Source organism: Corvus brachyrhynchos, unplaced genomic scaffold (assembly GCF_000691975.1).
Source record: "Corvus brachyrhynchos isolate BGI_N302 unplaced genomic scaffold, ASM69197v1 scaffold52, whole genome shotgun sequence".
Taxonomy (NCBI): Eukaryota; Metazoa; Chordata; class Aves; order Passeriformes; family Corvidae; genus Corvus; species Corvus brachyrhynchos.
The window spans coordinates 2,575,078-2,593,373 of NW_008237221.1; the positions used below are offsets into that span (position 1 = coordinate 2,575,078).

Genomic DNA, 18,296 nt, shown 5'->3' on the forward strand with positions numbered 1-18,296 from the left:
GTATGACAAAAGTAGAAAATCAATGTCATTTCCTTCTCAGTATCACCCACCCTCAGCTGCATCTTGCTCAGTGAAACAGCAGGGAGGTGAGAGCATCTAAAATGGCAGGTTTTATTATAAAAATTGATGCTTTCCATAGCCTTACCAAAGAATGACTAACATAGAAAAAGAGATACATGCTGCATTTTTAAATTAATGAAACAGTACTAAATAAAGACATTCCAGACCCACTTTCTTTTTAAGAGGGAAAATACTGCAGTTTGACTATTTCAACAGATCTGCTTCTTCAGCACTTATATGAAAATTATAAAGATAGAATAGCCTTTTCTCCTCATGAAAAATAATATTACACACCACAGTCACTAAAATATAAAAGACATGCAAACAGGTATATCTTGTCCCTAGTTCAAAAAAAGTGGTGAAGTACAAAAATAAGTGTTATTACAGGATCACAAGAATGTTCTCAAGGCTAAAAGCAGAAATATCTTCTAGTGGAGATGAGTTCATACCATCAGTTGTGAGGCAAGGACCTATACCATGATCTGTCCAACTGAAGTTCAAGCCAAAACCAGGATCTATTCTAGCATAAGTTGAACAAAGAAGTTTATGCCAAAATAACACAGCAGGATTAGAAACTGCCTGAGCCCCTGCTATTCAACAAAGGTCAGAATCTGAGCACTGCTTAGTTTATGCTGCTACATGGATAATTGATGAGTGCCCAGAGGATTTCAGAAAAATAATTAAAATGTTGCAAGATCAAGGGCCAGGGCAAACTGCAGCAAAGTTGATTTTTTTTTCAGTGATCCTGGCACTGGGAATTTGAAGTTGTTTCTCAGGTTCTGTTCAGTCTGAATAGGACTATTAAAACTGTACCCGGAAGCTACTTATCCTTAGAGTACAAGTGAATTCCTCTAAACACCTCTCCACAGGGCCTGGAACATGGCTGAACTTAAATACTGCATTCAGTGAGACACAAAGGACCAAATTTACGTGACTAAATGAAAGACAGAGGTAATCAGCCAGGGACTCGCCAGTCAATGGACAGAAAAAGCAATATGGTCAGTGAAATCAAGAATATGATTCATTTCATCCTACAATTGTCTGAATTGACACCTTTTCAGGCACCCTAAAAGCACCTGTTTCTCTACTGTTTATAAAGAGCCCCAGGAGAGAGAGGCTGCAGACGCCTGTCTGTGTGAGCTGAGGCCATCCACACCATGGGAGCTCACAGTTTGGGTTCAGCACCTGCAGAGTCAAGCCAGAGTGGCAAAGTGCTCCATGAACCATCTTAGAAGTTACTGTCATTAAGAAGGGGATGAGATGTGGCAGGGAAAATGGAATGGGATGTGGTGGGGGAAGTGGGATGGGAAGTGAAGACGTGGAAGATCAACAGTTTTCCAAATTTACAACTCCTTAAGTATTTATATTGAGTCAAGCTGGCCCCCATAGAACAAATGTAAGCCTGCTTTCTACAGAGTTGCTAAGAGCAATTGAAAGAACATCTCCATCCATTTAACATCTGCTGGAATTACCAGCATGTAGATCATCTGCCTACACATTGAGCAAGCTGGCATAAGGGAAAAGATCTACTTCCTTAACTGAAAAAGTAGGCTCTGTGCTACAGCTTTCTGCAATGATTAGCTGCTGGCCTAAGAATATGACGGGAATGTCATGCCTTCCCAAAGTTTAAAAAAAAAAATTAGTCACAGGGAACATGGGATGAGGTGAAAGATTACAGAAGAAAAGTAAAGACCAGGCCAACACAGCGAAGGGCAAAGCTGCACATCTTTTTCAGTCACCATACCTTGGGGAGAAAAATAGAGTGGATTTTACAAACAATGAACCACTAGCCTTAGAACCAGTGTTTGTATGTTGACATATTTTTATATATTAATTTTCACACTGAAGGAATGTCTTTAAGACACCCCAGTATGATGCCAATAATGCTTTACTGTCAATGGTACGCTGAGCCTTCAAATAGATTTTTTATCCTAATGCAGGAAAGAAATCTGTTGGTTCCTAAAGGAGAGGAATGCAGTAGTAAAGATAAAACAATAAAATTATTCAGGAATATTTCAGCAGAACAGGTAAGTGACCAATTTAATCTAAAATCTTATCAAAACATGAAGTGGGATTTCTTATATACTAAGTGCCAAAGTTGAGCACTTAATTAGACTGTCAAATCTGGGAGGACCAGAAGCAGATTAAACTTTGGATACTTACACACAGTGATCAGACACTGCAGTGCAAAGGAAAGATTAGATGATCATAACTAATCTAAATTTTAATTAAAATTTAAAAGCACTTTAAAAACTTTAAAAGGTTTTGCACTGCCCACAGGGGAGGAAAAACTGAGGTACGACAAGATGGGTTCAACTCTATTTTTCTCATTTCTGAATTGAATTTGGTATCCAGTCTTTCTAAGGTTATTTTCAGCTTAAAGAAAATTCTCTCCATTTAAGTAACTACCACTGAGGGCCACATCCCATTTTTATTTTTTGACTGGTGGAATTACCTCACAGGTTAATAAGATGGGTAGTAAGAAATTTTCCATGTTGATGAACATTTTAATTTTAAATTTAGATTTAGTGTCTTGATTTCTGAGCATTGACTGCCCTCTGCTCAAGCTTGCAGGCAATGCCAGAACAAAGTTCACTTTGATGGAAGAAAAGGGAAGGATATTGTACCATTGTCTCTCCCACATATATGCAAAAACATGCTAATATTCAGTCTTGCTGTTTTCAATAAAGGGTGTTGATGATGCTAGAGCCATCATAACCCAAACACAAGATAATGTATTTTCATTCCTACGTAGGGCTGATTGACTTATTTATTATGATTTCATTCGGTGGAGAGTTTAACCCTCCTTCTATTTAGAAATTGTTTGCAATTAATTTCTGACTTTTTTTTTTAATGGAGTTTTATGGTGAATGATTTTTAACTTAATGAATTTTTTAATCTCTATTTCTTTTTCTGCTGAGAGCAGCCTGGCCTAAGTCACATAGAACTGACCTTACCAAATACTTTCAGTGCATGACAATACTCATTACAGTTAGGATATATAGAGAACTTTTTCTGAAATGAGAATAAATATAATCAGTCTATCAGCTTATAAATTTATGGATGATGAGTATCAAATACATTTGAAGACTCTAAATATGACTAATTAAAGAGGAATCATCCAAACTTTTAAAACTTGCCTTTTACACAGCTGATCAAATGGGAAGACTGGAATTCTACAGAGAACAGACCTTTTATCACAGAGAGTTGCAAAGAGAAAAGGTATGTGAGTGAACAAAATAACTGACCTTTTGACCATACAGTGTTTTGAATTAGGAGGGGGTTTTACCCAGTTTTGGAGTATTGGCTGGTATTAAATCCTTCCAACATCTTGAATGTGACTATGAGCTGGATGCCTGCTAAAACCTAATAACTATAAAAAAAAAATGAAAACCTCAATATAGTGTTTAACACTATATTAAATGTCACTAACTACAAAATTATCAGAAGTGAACATAGTTCAGTTAGAATTTACCTGGAAAGACTTGAAACTCAGCAGAAATTAGAAAAAGCTGAGCTGGAATGCTGAAGTCTTTTCATTTCATTACTCTCTCTACTGAAGAAGGGATGAAGGGACATCTAAAGACTCAACACAGCTTTCTAGGAATGTATCAAACAACTAGAGGATGCTCAGGCAGGAATTTTAGCTCTCCAAAAGAGCCACATAAAAATAAAAAGAACAAAAACGTTAAGTTTCTAAAATACCACAGACTCAGGAGACTTACACTTTCTCTCCAGGTCAGAGGTTTTGCATTGTTGAGTAGCTCACAGGTAAAATAAGCAAAAGAAACTCAATTATCTCACCGTGTTAAAGAAATGTGAGAATACAGCACATGAGGAACACCTCACAAAGAACACCTCAAACTGGAGTAAAAGAAAAAAACATAGTTTAATAGCTATATGCATGACATATGCAAAGTCAAGCAGGAAGAACATTCAATGCCTTCCTAAAAGATTGGAGATACTTTAGCTAAAAAATGCAGTGCAGTTCTGTGCAATTTTTAATTAGAAACCAGACAACTATAGGAATAAAGACTAAACATGGAGGAAAGTCCTTTTTTGCCATTTTAAGACTGGGAGAAGCTGCAAAGAAAAACTGAGTAGTGGAAAGTGTTGGAAGTATACTACAATTTTATTATCATGAACTGCTTCATCCTTCCATGACCATACACATAAGTACAGGCAAAACAACACAGAAGGGGAAGCTTGAAATGTAGTGAGTATGTGCTAAGAATCAGCATTAAAAAAGCAAAAGTAGGATTTAAAAAGAGATTTAACATTACTCAGCCTTTTCAGGAACTTGCTGCATTTGTCAGAAGCACTGTGCCACAGCCATGTCGTAAAGAATGCAAACACCTTAAGTGGAAAATAAAAAGTCACCAACATATTTTATATATTTACTTTTTTTTTTTGAACTTTTTTTTACAGAGAAGGGAAAAAAGAACTTTTGTGGGAATTCACACTTATTCACACTTGTTACTAAAACAAAGTAAAGCTACAATCTTATCACAATTTCGTAAGGGACACAATCTACTCACTGAGGTTTTGTATTAATAAATTAAAATCATGAATTTGAGAAATAAGCCTAAAAGTTTCAGAGTTTAGAGTACCTATTAACAAACTGAAAAAATATGTCAAACACTGAGTGTCATTAAGAATTGATGTCTTAAAAGAACATGAGGCCACATAGATAGAGATTAGAACTGTAAAGAAATGCAATGCATATAGAAATAGAAAAGGAAAATATTCCCTAGTAATAAACAAGTCATGAAGAAAGCACTGGTAGTGCAATGATTAAAAAAACAGTCTTATGTTGAATATGTAAATGGACTATAATTACAGATTAATGGTACAAAATGGCATAATTAGTTTGGATATGCTATATTGTTATTCACACTTTCCAAAAGTGGTGTTACTAGAGAATATAGCAGCTAAGGAAGTAATCTCATGCTTGAATTGAGACTTGCTGACATTCCAAGTGTGGGAACAACTGATAATGAACAGCAATTTGATGCATTTTCAAGTGTGTCTTAAAAACATATTATGCACTTATATCACTTCAAGCCTGGTGTTTGCCTGGCCCAATGGTCCTGTGGAAGGGGTTAATTTTTTAAGTTACCTAAGAGGATAAGAATGAAGTTCAGAGCTGCCTGTGACATGATTAACAAGGGAACACATACATGAACATCCCAAATACAAAGACTTTCAACAGCTGAACTGCTGCTCAATCCAATGCTGAGAACTATCCAGAGGATGCCTGTTGAGCTTGTTCAGGAAAGTCCAGCAGGAAAAAGAAGAGGCATCTGCAGCTTCTTCCACAGAAGGAAGAAACAGAGACAGTCCCCAGTTTTCAAAGACCAGAAAGAGAACAAATTGTGAAAGACATGGAAAAGACAAAACATTAATGCAGAGGTTAAAATCCATGAGGTGCCACACAGATCTTCAAAATTAAGGAATCAAGGCAGGAATTGATCAGCAGCCTCAGTTATTTGCATTATAGTGTAATTAATTTCTAAGTTTCCTTTGGAAGAAGAGCTGTAAAGTTACCTGGACCACAAAGACTTTAATACATCCTGATCCCAGTTGGCAATTGTCACTGCTAATTGATAGAAACATGACACAAAGGAGACATGCAGACCTTTTCTCCTTTCTATCAAACATACTGATGTGTTATTTTATCAAAAACACAAGTAAAAGCTGTGATTAAACATTCTTTTTAAACAAGGGGAACCTGGTGCTATCAGGATGACAAACATGTCTTCCAAGAAAAGAAAGATTCAAATGATGCAAAATCAAAAGTCTTTACACAATGGTGTTGTGGATGCAGATAAAACACTATATATATTAAAAAAATCTGTCCTCTGTACTGTTTAATATCTCTCCCAGGATACGTGGAATCTGTTTCACTCCTATAATAATTTTTTTTAATTCCAATGCATTCTTCATAAATACTAATTTCCTGAAAAGAACATTTTTCACAAATATATTATATGGCATCTGATGAGTAAATACCATGTCAGATTATGTCTGGTAAGCAGAGAAGCCATATAAAGAACCAAACAGAAAAAAAATAAAATCTGTGGGTTTTGGTTCTGTGCTGTGTAACACATGGGTGCTCAAAACAGGATCTACTGCTCTATACATAAATCTTTTTGCTTTTTCTGAAACACGTTATTTTCTGAACTTTCATTTATGTCTTTGAAGACCAAAAAATGTCAGTGGCGTTTCAGCACTTAACAAAGGCAGGAATGTTTTGCAACCTTTTCAGCACGTTTTTGTCCACTGAGCCAAAAAGTTAAGGCAGCATGACATTGATACCAGGAGAAGGTGAGTAGGTCCAGTCCCAGCTGAGTTCCTCTGGTGTAGCTCATCATGGGACTTATGCTTCAATTGTTGGCTTCTGCAGCCATCTAGGAGAAGAATTTGCTGCACAGACAGATGTCTGGAGCAGGCTGATGCCCAGGAAATTAGATGTAAACACACTGCTCTCTGTCAAAAGAGTTTGCCTTCATTTATATCAATATTTCAATTTAAAGAAAAACCTGCATTCTCCTACCTCTCTGGGTTTCAGTTTCCTGTATTCCTCCATAATGATGTGATAATCACCTCACAAATATGTGCAAGAACTGCATTATTCCTTTTAAGTTTATTTCAAAAATGAGCTTATAAAGGCTTACTTTCAATTCTCACCTTTCTTGGAGTAGAAACTTGTACTTTTTCTTGAAAAATAGTCCTGACTGAAAGAGATATTTAGCAACCCTTTCGTAATTCGCAAGCTATATGTGACAAGTCACATTCATTTCAATTTTCAAGTTAACTGATTGTAAATCATTTCAGTTTTTTAAACAAGTTTGCTGTAAGAGTATAAAATTATTTCTAGCAAAGCTATATTAATCACCTTACACTTAACTGGTTAGAATTAATTTAAGACAGATAATTTTTTCTCCCTGTCAAGAGCTTCTTGGATTGCAAAGAAAGCAAATAAGAGGGGAAAAGTACTATTTTTTTCAAATAGTCTGTAAATATGTTGCCTATTTCCACAGCCCATTAATCTCTCCAAAATTTCTTGCTGACTTAAGCTACATGAATTTAAAAGCATATCCTACTCTTTTTGGTTCTCTTAATGTTACTGTTGATATCTGAATATCTTAAGCAGGACTTCGTAACTGTGAAATAAACTGCTTTCTTTGAAACTATCATTTCGAACAAGGTGTTATTGCAAAAATTAAGTAGCAGCAAGCATACTGAGGAATTATTTAGAAATTACTCCAGCTCACATAAAAATAATATATATATATATATAACTGATCTGTTTTTCAAACAGTCACACTGCACATTTCCTGCAGTAAAGTGAAAATTTAAGTAATTCAGTTATATTTTGAGTAAAACAGAAAACAGAAGCTGAAATACTGATTATTAGTCTAACATACTTTGTTTCTAATACACAGTGTCCTGTCAAGCTGTGCTAGAAACAGTGTCCACAGAGCATACAGCAAACACAAAAACACGACTTCCAGCTCAGGAGAACCACATGACACCAAGGACACAACACTGAGAAGGTACAAACACTGCAAAATGCTTCTCTGTGCTTAGACTCGTCTTACATTTTTTTTCCTAAACATGCAGTGCCCTCTCCCAGAAGCAGAATCCTAAGTCAGATGGGCGTTTGTTGTGACCCTGAGCAAATCCCCTTGTTCTGATGTTTTTAAGGAAGTGTGTCCTTCACCCTCCACCTTTGAGCTCCTGTCAGGGAATGCTCATTGCTGTGGCAGCTGCATGTTCACAGACTTAGTACCACTTTATCATGGTACTATTCTAATCACTGGTGAGAAATCACTCCATGAAACACATGTAAATGCCTTTTGGAGTATGCAAGTAGAAAAATACTACTGTTCTCCTTTATCATTGCTTCTGGTGCTATTTCAAGTACTATTTATGCTTCATGCTTGAGTTATAATGTCCCCTGCTTAGATCTCCTATCTCATTTTCCAGAGCTGTAGTTTACAGGTCAATAATCTATGTGGAACTGTTTCCACAATCTTGTTAAGAGTCTTATTTTAGTGAATACTTTGCCTTTACTTTGCCTGACTATTGTCAGGACAAGAAGAAAACAAAAAATTTTATAATTAATTTAATGCACTTAAGTAAAAAAAAAAGTATTTTCTGCATTTTAGCTCAAACCAGGAAATGCACATGTCATTTGTCATTCTTGTATACTCCAAAAAGTATCTTCTTCTAAGCTGGACAAGAGGATGCAGAAGACCAACCTCAGCGATGAGTATTTCCCTTTCCTTCAGGCACTACTCATTCACCCCTCTATGCTGAATCTTCCTTTACATCCCTTTTCAACTGATTCAGTCCCATCCATACAGCATCCTTTTGACTGCCCTGTTTATTAGACAATGAGAAATGTTTCAATTCCTCACAAATTATTATAAATTATAATATATAGCACCACCAGCTTCAGAAAGTGATTCGTCATGTTTCAGCAACTGTGAGAAGGGTTTTCCTCATATAGACAGTCCCATTTATAAACACTGGACCTTCAGAAAATCTTCATGAGGGTTTGACTGACTCAAGGACAGAGGGAGTGCAAATGACATAAGCAAGGGTATTTGAATGCTAACAGATCATTTTTTGTAGGGAACTATCTAATATTCCAAGGCATTCATTTCTATCATCAATCTACCAGTAGATAGTGTAGACAAAGATAGACTCAATGTGTAAAGAAGACATAAAAACTGTATCATTATGAAACCTGAATTCAATTTTAGTCAAAGTCCTTTATTAAACAGATTATCATCAGATGTGTCACTCATCTAAGCCTCTGTTCTATTCTTCCTCATTGTAGTAAACATTTTGAGTTGGCAGAGTCACAAATCCTATTTGCTATTTACTTCACATTGTCCTTTGTTTTATACATCTCACCACACACTCTTCTATTTGGACCATGATTAAAACACAGGCACCACTTACTTACATGCAATCAGCAAATAGGGATGAAAGAGAATGTACATTTGACAAGGTTTTATACAGGTTTGGGGTTTTTTTTTTATAATCCTATGAAAATAAATGTCAACAGACTATTGTCTGGGTTGGGGAAGGAAAGGAAGATCTTATTAATTCTTCAGGGAGACATCAGGAAGGAAACAAAACAGACAAACCAAATCACATTAGGAAAATAAATAAATAAGAACCTAGAAGACCTCTCAAATTAATTGCCCTCAGAATATCTCATCCTTAACTGTACATACATCTAATAAAGCATAGGCATTACTGAAATTTTTATGAATCCTGAGACCTACTATGCAGTCTTTCAAGAGAACACTGTCCTGCTGTTTACAAAAAGAAGAGAATAGATGCTGTCCCCTATCCTTTCCAGGGAAGGTGGGCACCACCAAGGTGAGCTAGACAGCAGTCTTTTGGAGATGACAAGAATGGCGTATCACATAAATAAAGGAAATAAGACCTCTGAAAAAAATTAAACCCTTTCTGATGGTTGCCTGAAATATTTGTGTGGTCTTGACAATGTTTTTCCTATATTTACTGCAGAAATGGTCATCCCATTTTGCACACCGTGTGCAGAAAAACAACATTAACCATGCAAGTGACCACTGCAGCCAGAAAACATGACCCAAGGGCTGGATGTGTTACATCCAATAGCACCAGCAGGCAGCAGAGTCTTGTCTGAGCAACCTTATGTTAGTAATCCATCAATATCATAGTATTGATTCTACTCCTTCCGTATTTCTGTCCCCACTAAACAAAATTTGCAAGATACTAAGAGTAAAAAGAAAAAAAAAGTGATTTTATCACATCAATGATTTGAGCAAGAGCATTCCAGCATTCTGTTATGTTTCATAGATGTATTTAAGATTCTCCTTACTGGGATACCTACAGGCCACAAAAACAGTTTGAAAAAGTTTTTTATCAGTTCCAATACATACATTTGTGTATGCACCTCTAAATGTCACTAGGAAAACAGATAAAAGCAAAAGTCCTTTATTTTCCAACATGGTTTCAATCTGTGTGTTCTTCGTCATTTTCTTGCTAAAAAAAATGGGAGACAAGACCAAATTTCAATGTCCCAAGTTTTCTTAAAAGAAGCATATGACAGTTTCCTGCAACAAAAACAGTTAAATCCAAGGAGGTGGGTTGTGGATAAACCCACCTCCTAGGAACGTCCTAGGAAGGGTTGGTTTATTGATCAGAGGAGCACTTAGTAGGGGGAGGTCACAGCAATTCCATTGAACTAACCAAAATCTTGTGGTAAGCAGGGAGATGGAGGCAGGTAAGGATCCTTTGAGATGGCCTGGGGTATCCCATCCCCCTCTGCATGTTCCCTTCAGAAGGACATCAGTTTCCTGCAGGTCTCTTACTTACCTCTGACATCCTCTTAGAGAAAGCTTTACATAGGACACCTGACCTATATTCAGGCAATGTAAATGACTGCTGCCTGTCCATGTCTGCATGATCCCTTTAGGTATCAATTTAGGTGACTTAATGTGATGAATGTGTCCCCTCCTGCCTTCCTCACTATATTCAAACAGAGCCCAGATACAAGTTTTTTCACTCATACAATGTTGCCTTGACAACAGAGTATTTTCATAACTTCGCTTGCATTACTTAGCCTCTAGAAAATGACAAGTAAAAGAGCCACAAGTACTATTCACATGTTACTGTTAATCAGCCAGGAGCTACTACAATCAAGTTTTGCTGAGTTTGTCTCACTTGGATGGGCTGCTGGACAGCAAATAAATCCCTGGAAAATTTTTAAATGCTCTAAATGAGTGGTGTCCAAACTAGAAGTCCAGTCTCCAAGTAGAGTCCCAAATTACTGAGAAACCGATTTTTTCTCATGATTAAACTAGCATCATGCTAATACAATATTACTACTTGGCCATCAAGATTGTGACTGGAAAGCATTTAGGTACAAACATCCACACAGATGATGCAAGTGCAAAATTAAACATTCCAGAAATATTCTTGGAACAATTTGGATTACAAATATCTAGGTCCTGTGGCTGTCTACAAGAGATGTTTATTTCATGTATTAGTATTTAAAAGGTTTGTTCACCTTACTGGCTTTCACTTTATCCAAGTTTTGATTTGTTAGTTCAAGTTATGCCATTCAAAAGCTAGAAAATCCTTTCTGGCTTTGGAAAGAGCAGAGAGATTAACACTGGAAAGGTGAACAAAAATTAAAAGAAACAGACCAGCCGCAGCTGGTAATGAAATCAGAGCAGTTTTATTATCTGAATTCATTAGAAAGTTAAGATCTGTTTCCAACTAAATGGAAGTTTTGTGTTTTCTGCCCATGCACCCTAAAACATGCTGTGGTGCAAAAGTACACATGGCAAACTTTTTTCTTTCCTCCTGATTTATTTATGTGACACCAGGATTCATAGATGCTAAAATTTTCTAGTACAGTGTCAGTCACAGGCATATGCTACATAGGGAGGAAGCTCCTCTCCTGGAATTGCTTCCCCAGGTCCTCCTGGCAGATTCAGTGAGTCCAAAGGCTTTTTACTTTATTATAAAGTCTGCACCAGCAGGGCTGAAACACAAATATGTTCAAAAATTTCGGGAGGCATCACCTCAGAGAGAGCACAAATAATTGTTACCCCCAGTGCATCTAACCCCACTCTAGAGTTTTGACTGTACCTCTGTGTGAGAGCTGCTCCAGGATGATCCTCAGGTGCTGCAGAACAGGGGCTGAAATGTCATATTTATAGATGTCTATTACTGGCACTCGCTGACATCTCCCAAATAGTCCATCTGCAGGAAAGAGAAAAAAGAAAAGGAAAAATACACATTTCGTTTTCTGAGAGGAAGAACGGCATGATGAGATGCGCATTTCCAATGTATCCTAATTATATACTGAAGGAACCTTTTAAAAGACACTTTAAAAAGCTATCAAAGAACCACTGAAGTCATGAGACGGGATATTTTCTATCAAAATAAATAAATGCTGGGAAGAATATTAGTTGGAGGAATATTCTATTGTATGAGTTAGGCATACAGTTTATTTTCTAAAGTATTTTCAGACTTCTGCTTCCCAAATCTTTAGATGTAACACTTTACTGACAATTCAGTGAGAGAAAACCTTAATGTTCAATGCCTACTATGCTGCAGATGAAAAGTGAAGCATCCAGAAATATAAATATTAATTTGCAGAAACTATGTGGATTTGCTGAAACATTTTTAATGCAGGAGCTGCGTGTTAGGCATTGGTAAATGAGAACTGAATCCATAATGGCTAGTAAAGGCTCATTTCAAGAAGTACCCTCTAATGAATGCAATAAAAGAAAGCTCCTCACAGAACAATGAGATATTAATGTGGCCTAATTTATTTAGCTCCATTCCATTTGTCTGAAATGACAGACTCTTCTCATCAATGTCTTTTCAAATCACACCTTCTAATTAATTTAGCTTCTTATTAGTCTTTATTTAGAGAATTGTTCATTTTGAGGCAAGCTTCCTGTATATGTGTGGGAGGAACAGGGAGTTCAAACATTCAAATTACCTTTCTCCCTTTCATACAAAAGCCTAATTCAGAGTCTAGGTGCTTCACATGCAATCTGACCATCTGCAATTCTGGGTCTCTGAGAAAGAGAGTGGTTTCATTTATTGTTCAAAATAGTTCTCTTCTATATAGTGATCCAAAGGAAGCAATTTAAATGCAACAAGTTTAATTAGCAAAATATTCCACTGCAATCCTAGTTTTAACACAGTAATTACTTCTGCTCTGATATTACATCTATGCTCCAAAAGGAGAACTACATCAGATGAGCAGAAAATAAGGATAAGCATTAATTTGCAAATGTCCATTACTTTCTGTGCTACTTCACAGAGCTAAAAGACTACAAATGGTAACTACTGGCCCAGCTGTTCACTAAACACAAATAATGGCATAAAAGAAAATAAACCAAACCAGGATGCAGAAAAAGGGCATTATTAGTCCTCACTGTTAAACACAAATACCTCATTGAAATTAGCCAACTTTTTCTTTCTTCGCCTTTCCAATCCTCCTGTCACTTAAAACTGCCAAATTAAGTTAATCCAAATTAAAACCCTACATCTGAATCTAATTTTGCTATTGGAAACTAGGTTTAATTTGGAAACTACATAGACAGATATGGTTTGGTTTTTTGACATGTAATGGGAAAAGCAGCCTAACAGCAGATTAAAATATTCATCTCTGTTTAAAAACCTGTTGGAGTTGAAAATAAGTATATAAATATCAGTCAGCTTATAAATGGATGGATAACAGGAATAAGGTTTTGTTTCTGAAAGGAACAGAAGAACATTTCAGTGTTTAGGAACAAGATTCTTCGAAATGAAACATAACCTGAAACAGTCAGCTCTATTTTGGAATACCACCATTACTGGCTACAAACAATTAGGACAAAATCTATGTTTATATAAACAACTAATATTCCATTATGTTTTTTAGAGATAAAAATAATTCTAATCTTATTTTAGAGTCTAGAAAAGCATACACATTCAGTAAAAATTAACCATTTTTGTATTAAGTATCATTTAAGGATATCTCCATGGATGCAAAAGCTAATTCACTCACAAACTCTAAAAGAGACAAAACCATTTTCCTAAACTCTGAGTTTTCAGAAACCTTTAGCCTACTTCCTTTGAATAGAACAAAACCCATTTAAATTCTAAAATTAACAATTAGCACATGAGCCCGGGCTGCATTATACAATCTATCCAAAAACACTGAGACTGCTTAGGGAGAAACTGCAAGTTACTTTGGCTTTTGTACTTGAAATATGGGCATAATAAGCTTTGGAGAGGCTGTAACCACAAATAGCGCTCGGCTCTGCTAAATGCAGCACGAGGAGAGCGGAGCGGGAGCAGAATGCCCCAAGGAGTGGTTGGCAAATACCAGCTTTAAAATACAGAGGATCTTTGTGCCGGGGATTACTGTTGGACTGGAGTCGTGCAAATAATACATTTCATAGTTCACCTGTTTTTTCTAAAAAAGTAGGAATTTTCCCAGATTTTTCTGTTTGTTTAGGGCTTTCTCTTTTTTGGTTGGGGTTGATTTGTTTGGTTTTGGGTGTATTTTGGCTTTTTAAATTTTTTTTCTTTAAAAATAAGGTTTCTGTGGCAAGTTATAAGACCTAAAAAATTTAATTGAGGTTGGGCATTCAATTTTCAGGGTGCCTTTTAAAATAAACTTGCTTACAATTACACAGATTTCAAGGGAAGAAAAGGCAAGGGAGAGCCATTTTACCATGAAAAAATTGTCAAAGACACCCCTCTTTTTCTTTCAAGAAACCTAAATGGCAGATGTGGGGTCAGAAATGGCTCAGGTCCAGCACAGAGCTCATTTTTACTTAAATTACAGCTAATATTTAAAATGTCCAGCTTAGTCTTCCATGAACTATCCCAGTTACTGTGGTATTTACAGCAAGTCAGTACATGGTGCATCTTTCTGGACCCTGTCATGCACCCAGTTGGCCTCAAACAGTGAGAGAAATGCCCAAAGCTGTGCATAAAGCAAAAAAGAAAGAGGAAAAGCTCCCAGAATTTTCAGTAAATGTATCAGAGCAGAGGAAGTTCAAAGAATGAGTGATATTTTAATAACACCATGCTCTGTGTGCCTGTATCTGCTGAGAGTGTGTTCATACTGAACTTGCATTAAAGTTGTGTTAGGAGAGGGAACGTAACATGCAAAGGACATCTGCACTTTACACAAGCCCAGAATGAGAGAAGGTTGAGACTGATCAATATGGACATATGTTTGCTATTAAAGTGTTATCATTTGCTGTCAGCAAAAAGTAGAAATTTCCATAATAATATCTTAGAAGTTATACTTAGAACTGGAAAAATATGCATTAACAGCAGGCTCATGTTGGCTTTTAGAAAGCTGCTACATTTGTTTTCAAAGAAGAGATTAAAACAGAAGAATTATACACCCATATACCCAAGGAAATAGTGAAGTGCTTCTTTATCCACTTGGCTATTTTGCTGATAGCTTTAATATTTGAGAAGAAACGCAAACATAAACTTCTATAAGCTTTTACTTAAAATCTTGAATTTTGACAAATATTTATATATTAAAAAGTTAGATGCTAAGATTAAAAGACACAAATTTACTGTAACTCAGGGGCACAATAAGATCTCAAATAGATGTCTTTTATTAGAGACAACGCCCTGGAGCATGGTATATGTATTTACACTGAATATTTATCAACTTTCTAGTGAAAAAATTACAACTGATAGATTATACCATGAGCAAGTCAAAACACAAGTCCTGGAAGGCTGACTGTTGAGAGAGGTTTAAAAGAAAATGGAAAACACCCATCATTATTCATTATTATTGCCCATTTGTCATGAATTAGTGCATATTTATGACCTCCATTAACTACTGAGGAAGTACCACATTATATTCATGATTGACATCCAGGTACTGAATTGTGTAAAAGGAGACCACAAAAACCTATAGCTTGAAATAGTTTTGAAGAGTTGATTGCGCCAGTATGTTCACTTGGTAAAGGAGACAAGCATCAAGTGCTTAAGAGGTACTAAAACATCTTTGGAAACTTGTGCTAAGTGACAACCTTCACCTTGAAGGCAACACTATTTGTTGGCAGCTAATTCAAGAAATTCTTTTTAGGCAGTGTTTCCTCAAAAAAAAAAAAAAAAAAAATTTGTGTATAATAAGCTGTCCTTGGCGAAAGAAACATATCCCATCCTAGAATCCCTATGTATGGCTAATCTGGTGACTGAAACTAAGATGTATCCAAGACATGACACAGTTTTAAATAATACCAGCAAAATAAAGAATGAGTTCTTGTTGAGTGTCTTTTGCTACTGAGAAAAGGTGTGAAGACTGATAGAGATACTGGAGTTTGTCTGCAGGCAGCTGAAAGCTTGATATATGTAAATTAAAAGATTGTCCTGTGCAGTAATTAATTATTTAGATCTACATGCAGTGAAATTTTCACATGGCGCTGACAAGTGACCTTTGAAAAGGAGCCTTCGAGCAGATGCTTTGAAGCACCTGGGTCTTCTTCTCTTCAAACTTCCTGCAGCAGCCAGAAAGGAAGCAGCTCTCCAGACAGTGTCAGTACTCACATACATGGGCCAACCAATGCTTCAGCTTCCTTGTACTAATTACCTGACAATTGTTAAAAAATTAAAGTAGAGCTTTGTATAAAACTCTAGTTTTGCCCGATACTGCAGTCATTGTGCTTTGTTCCTCTGTTATGTAAAAAAGAAAGTCCACAGACCCAGTGGTGTGTCAAATGGCAAATTCTGCCACCTTGGATTGCATCATTTGTGCTCTTGCACTTAACCAGAGAACCTACTATAATGTTTCTGCAGAGTTTTCAATGGGCATCATTCTTCAGCGACTTAACCTTGTGTAAGAAAAGAATCCTTTCTTCTCACTGAATATGGACACCACACTCCTCCCACAGACAGCGGTTTAAGGTGCTATAAAGTCTAGGACTAATAAAAAGGTCGGTGCTATAACCCACAATTAGAGCCTGAATTGCCTACTGGAGAGATTAAATCCTTTTCCAATGGTAAGCACAATATTTGCATCTCAAAAGTCTCATGATACTGAACTTCAAGGTCACAGATGTTAAATGTTTAGGAAGTATGAAGGAGATTGTTACAGTATTTTACTCTTCTCTCCCTGCTGTTTCCCATAGTATGGAGTGTGTTTTCAAAACCCCTTTTCAAAAATTAAAAAGAAAGATTAAATGTTACTGTTCATTGAAGAGGACATTAAGTTGTATGCCAGGAGGCTTATTTCAAAAGATACAGTTCACAAATCCACATTCAACATTTACAAGCAAGGTCTTCAGCAAACAACATGTTTTTAATATTCCATCTATTAAAAAAAAATTCATAATTTATACCTACACTTTTATATTCAATTTGCAAGTAGGGTAGAGATCATACAGATAGAGCAGCAGTGAAGCTTCTGCAGCATCATTTCTCATATGATGTTTTGAAAATGTGAGTCCAATGCTTCCAACAGCAAATCCTGCAGTGGCTGAGCAGAAAAGCTGCTGTTTGCAATCAGGGGGAGCTGCACTGCAGCCCTGCAGTGCTCTGCAGACAGCAGCCTTCTGAGGAGCAACCTCCCCCTGCTCAACTTTTAAAACCTTTTTGTCATTTTATTTTTCTTATCTCCATAGTCCTCGGTTGTTTTCCTCAGTGGTCCTCGGTTATGTCCATTTTGGAGCAGTAATAGTGGCATCTAGTGGACAGGGATCAGTCCTGGAGCACAGACTGCTCACCACCTGAATTTACTGCTTCCAGATCCATTTGGCTTCATCCCAATACAGAACTATGCAGTTCCAGCCACCCTCAACCCACACTGCCCTTCCCTATCCTAAAGGCTGACAGGCATGGGGAAGATTTTAAGGCAGCTATTTAAAATTAAGAAATACAATTTTAAAATAAAAGGCCACAATATTTGTTTCTAGAAGTAAAGCATTATAAAGACAAGTAAGGAAAGTGCATGTAGACTGTTTAACAAGAGTTTGTGGTGGCACTGTGCTTTTGCTACTCTGTGAGGCACAAAACATTATGCAATAGAAGTAAATCCTCAACTTCAAGTAAAACACAGAGCATATTTTTGTAGGTTTATTTTGTAAATATAATAGAAACACTACAAAATGCAGAAAACAATGAAGTAGGACACTCTAAACACGATTGTTTTTATCCAACCAAAAAAAAATTGCCATGCAGTGGATGACTAACAGTCCAGTAAATTCACTCTTCCTCAGCTACTAAATAAACTGCTTCTTGGAAGGCAAAGGTAACTTTAAAAAAATTCTGCTGCAATCCAGATCACCTAACAGTCCAATAAAAGAACTCTAACAAGATTTAATGCCTCTTCTCACCTTTCTGGACACAGATATTTAAGGAAAAAGATGGATAGCTGGTCTACTTTAAAAAAAATCCCCAAACCTAACCCCCTCGAATATTTCTGCTGAAAGAATCAGTATTTCCTGAAAGAATCAATGTAGGGTAGGATGTTAGTGATTATGAAAGTGCTCCTATTAAAAGATAAAAGCTAACATTAAGAGCAGCATTGGTTAGCTGTTGTGCAAATACTGTGATAGGGCTGGGATTTGCAAAGCTCCAAATCATTCTGAGGCATGAATAGTTCCTCTGGGTATTACAATTCCCTTGTCTCAAGGAGTAATTCTGAGAGCAAGTTCTGGAGGACTCAGTCCTTCCTTAAAAAAAAA

General features: G+C 36.5%; 1 protein-coding gene across 2 annotated transcripts in view; it reads right to left on the reverse strand.

The window, feature by feature from the left end:
* Positions 1 to 18,296, reverse strand: part of PTPRN2 (protein tyrosine phosphatase, receptor type N2) — a 583,516-nt gene that overhangs the window by 475,319 nt on the left and 89,901 nt on the right. For both annotated transcript variants that reach the window (XM_017728914.1, XM_017728913.1), the window contains exon 3: positions 11,725 to 11,838. In XM_017728914.1, coding sequence (XP_017584403.1) covers positions 11,725 to 11,838 — 114 coding nt within the window. The remainder of the gene's footprint in view (positions 1 to 11,724; positions 11,839 to 18,296) is intronic.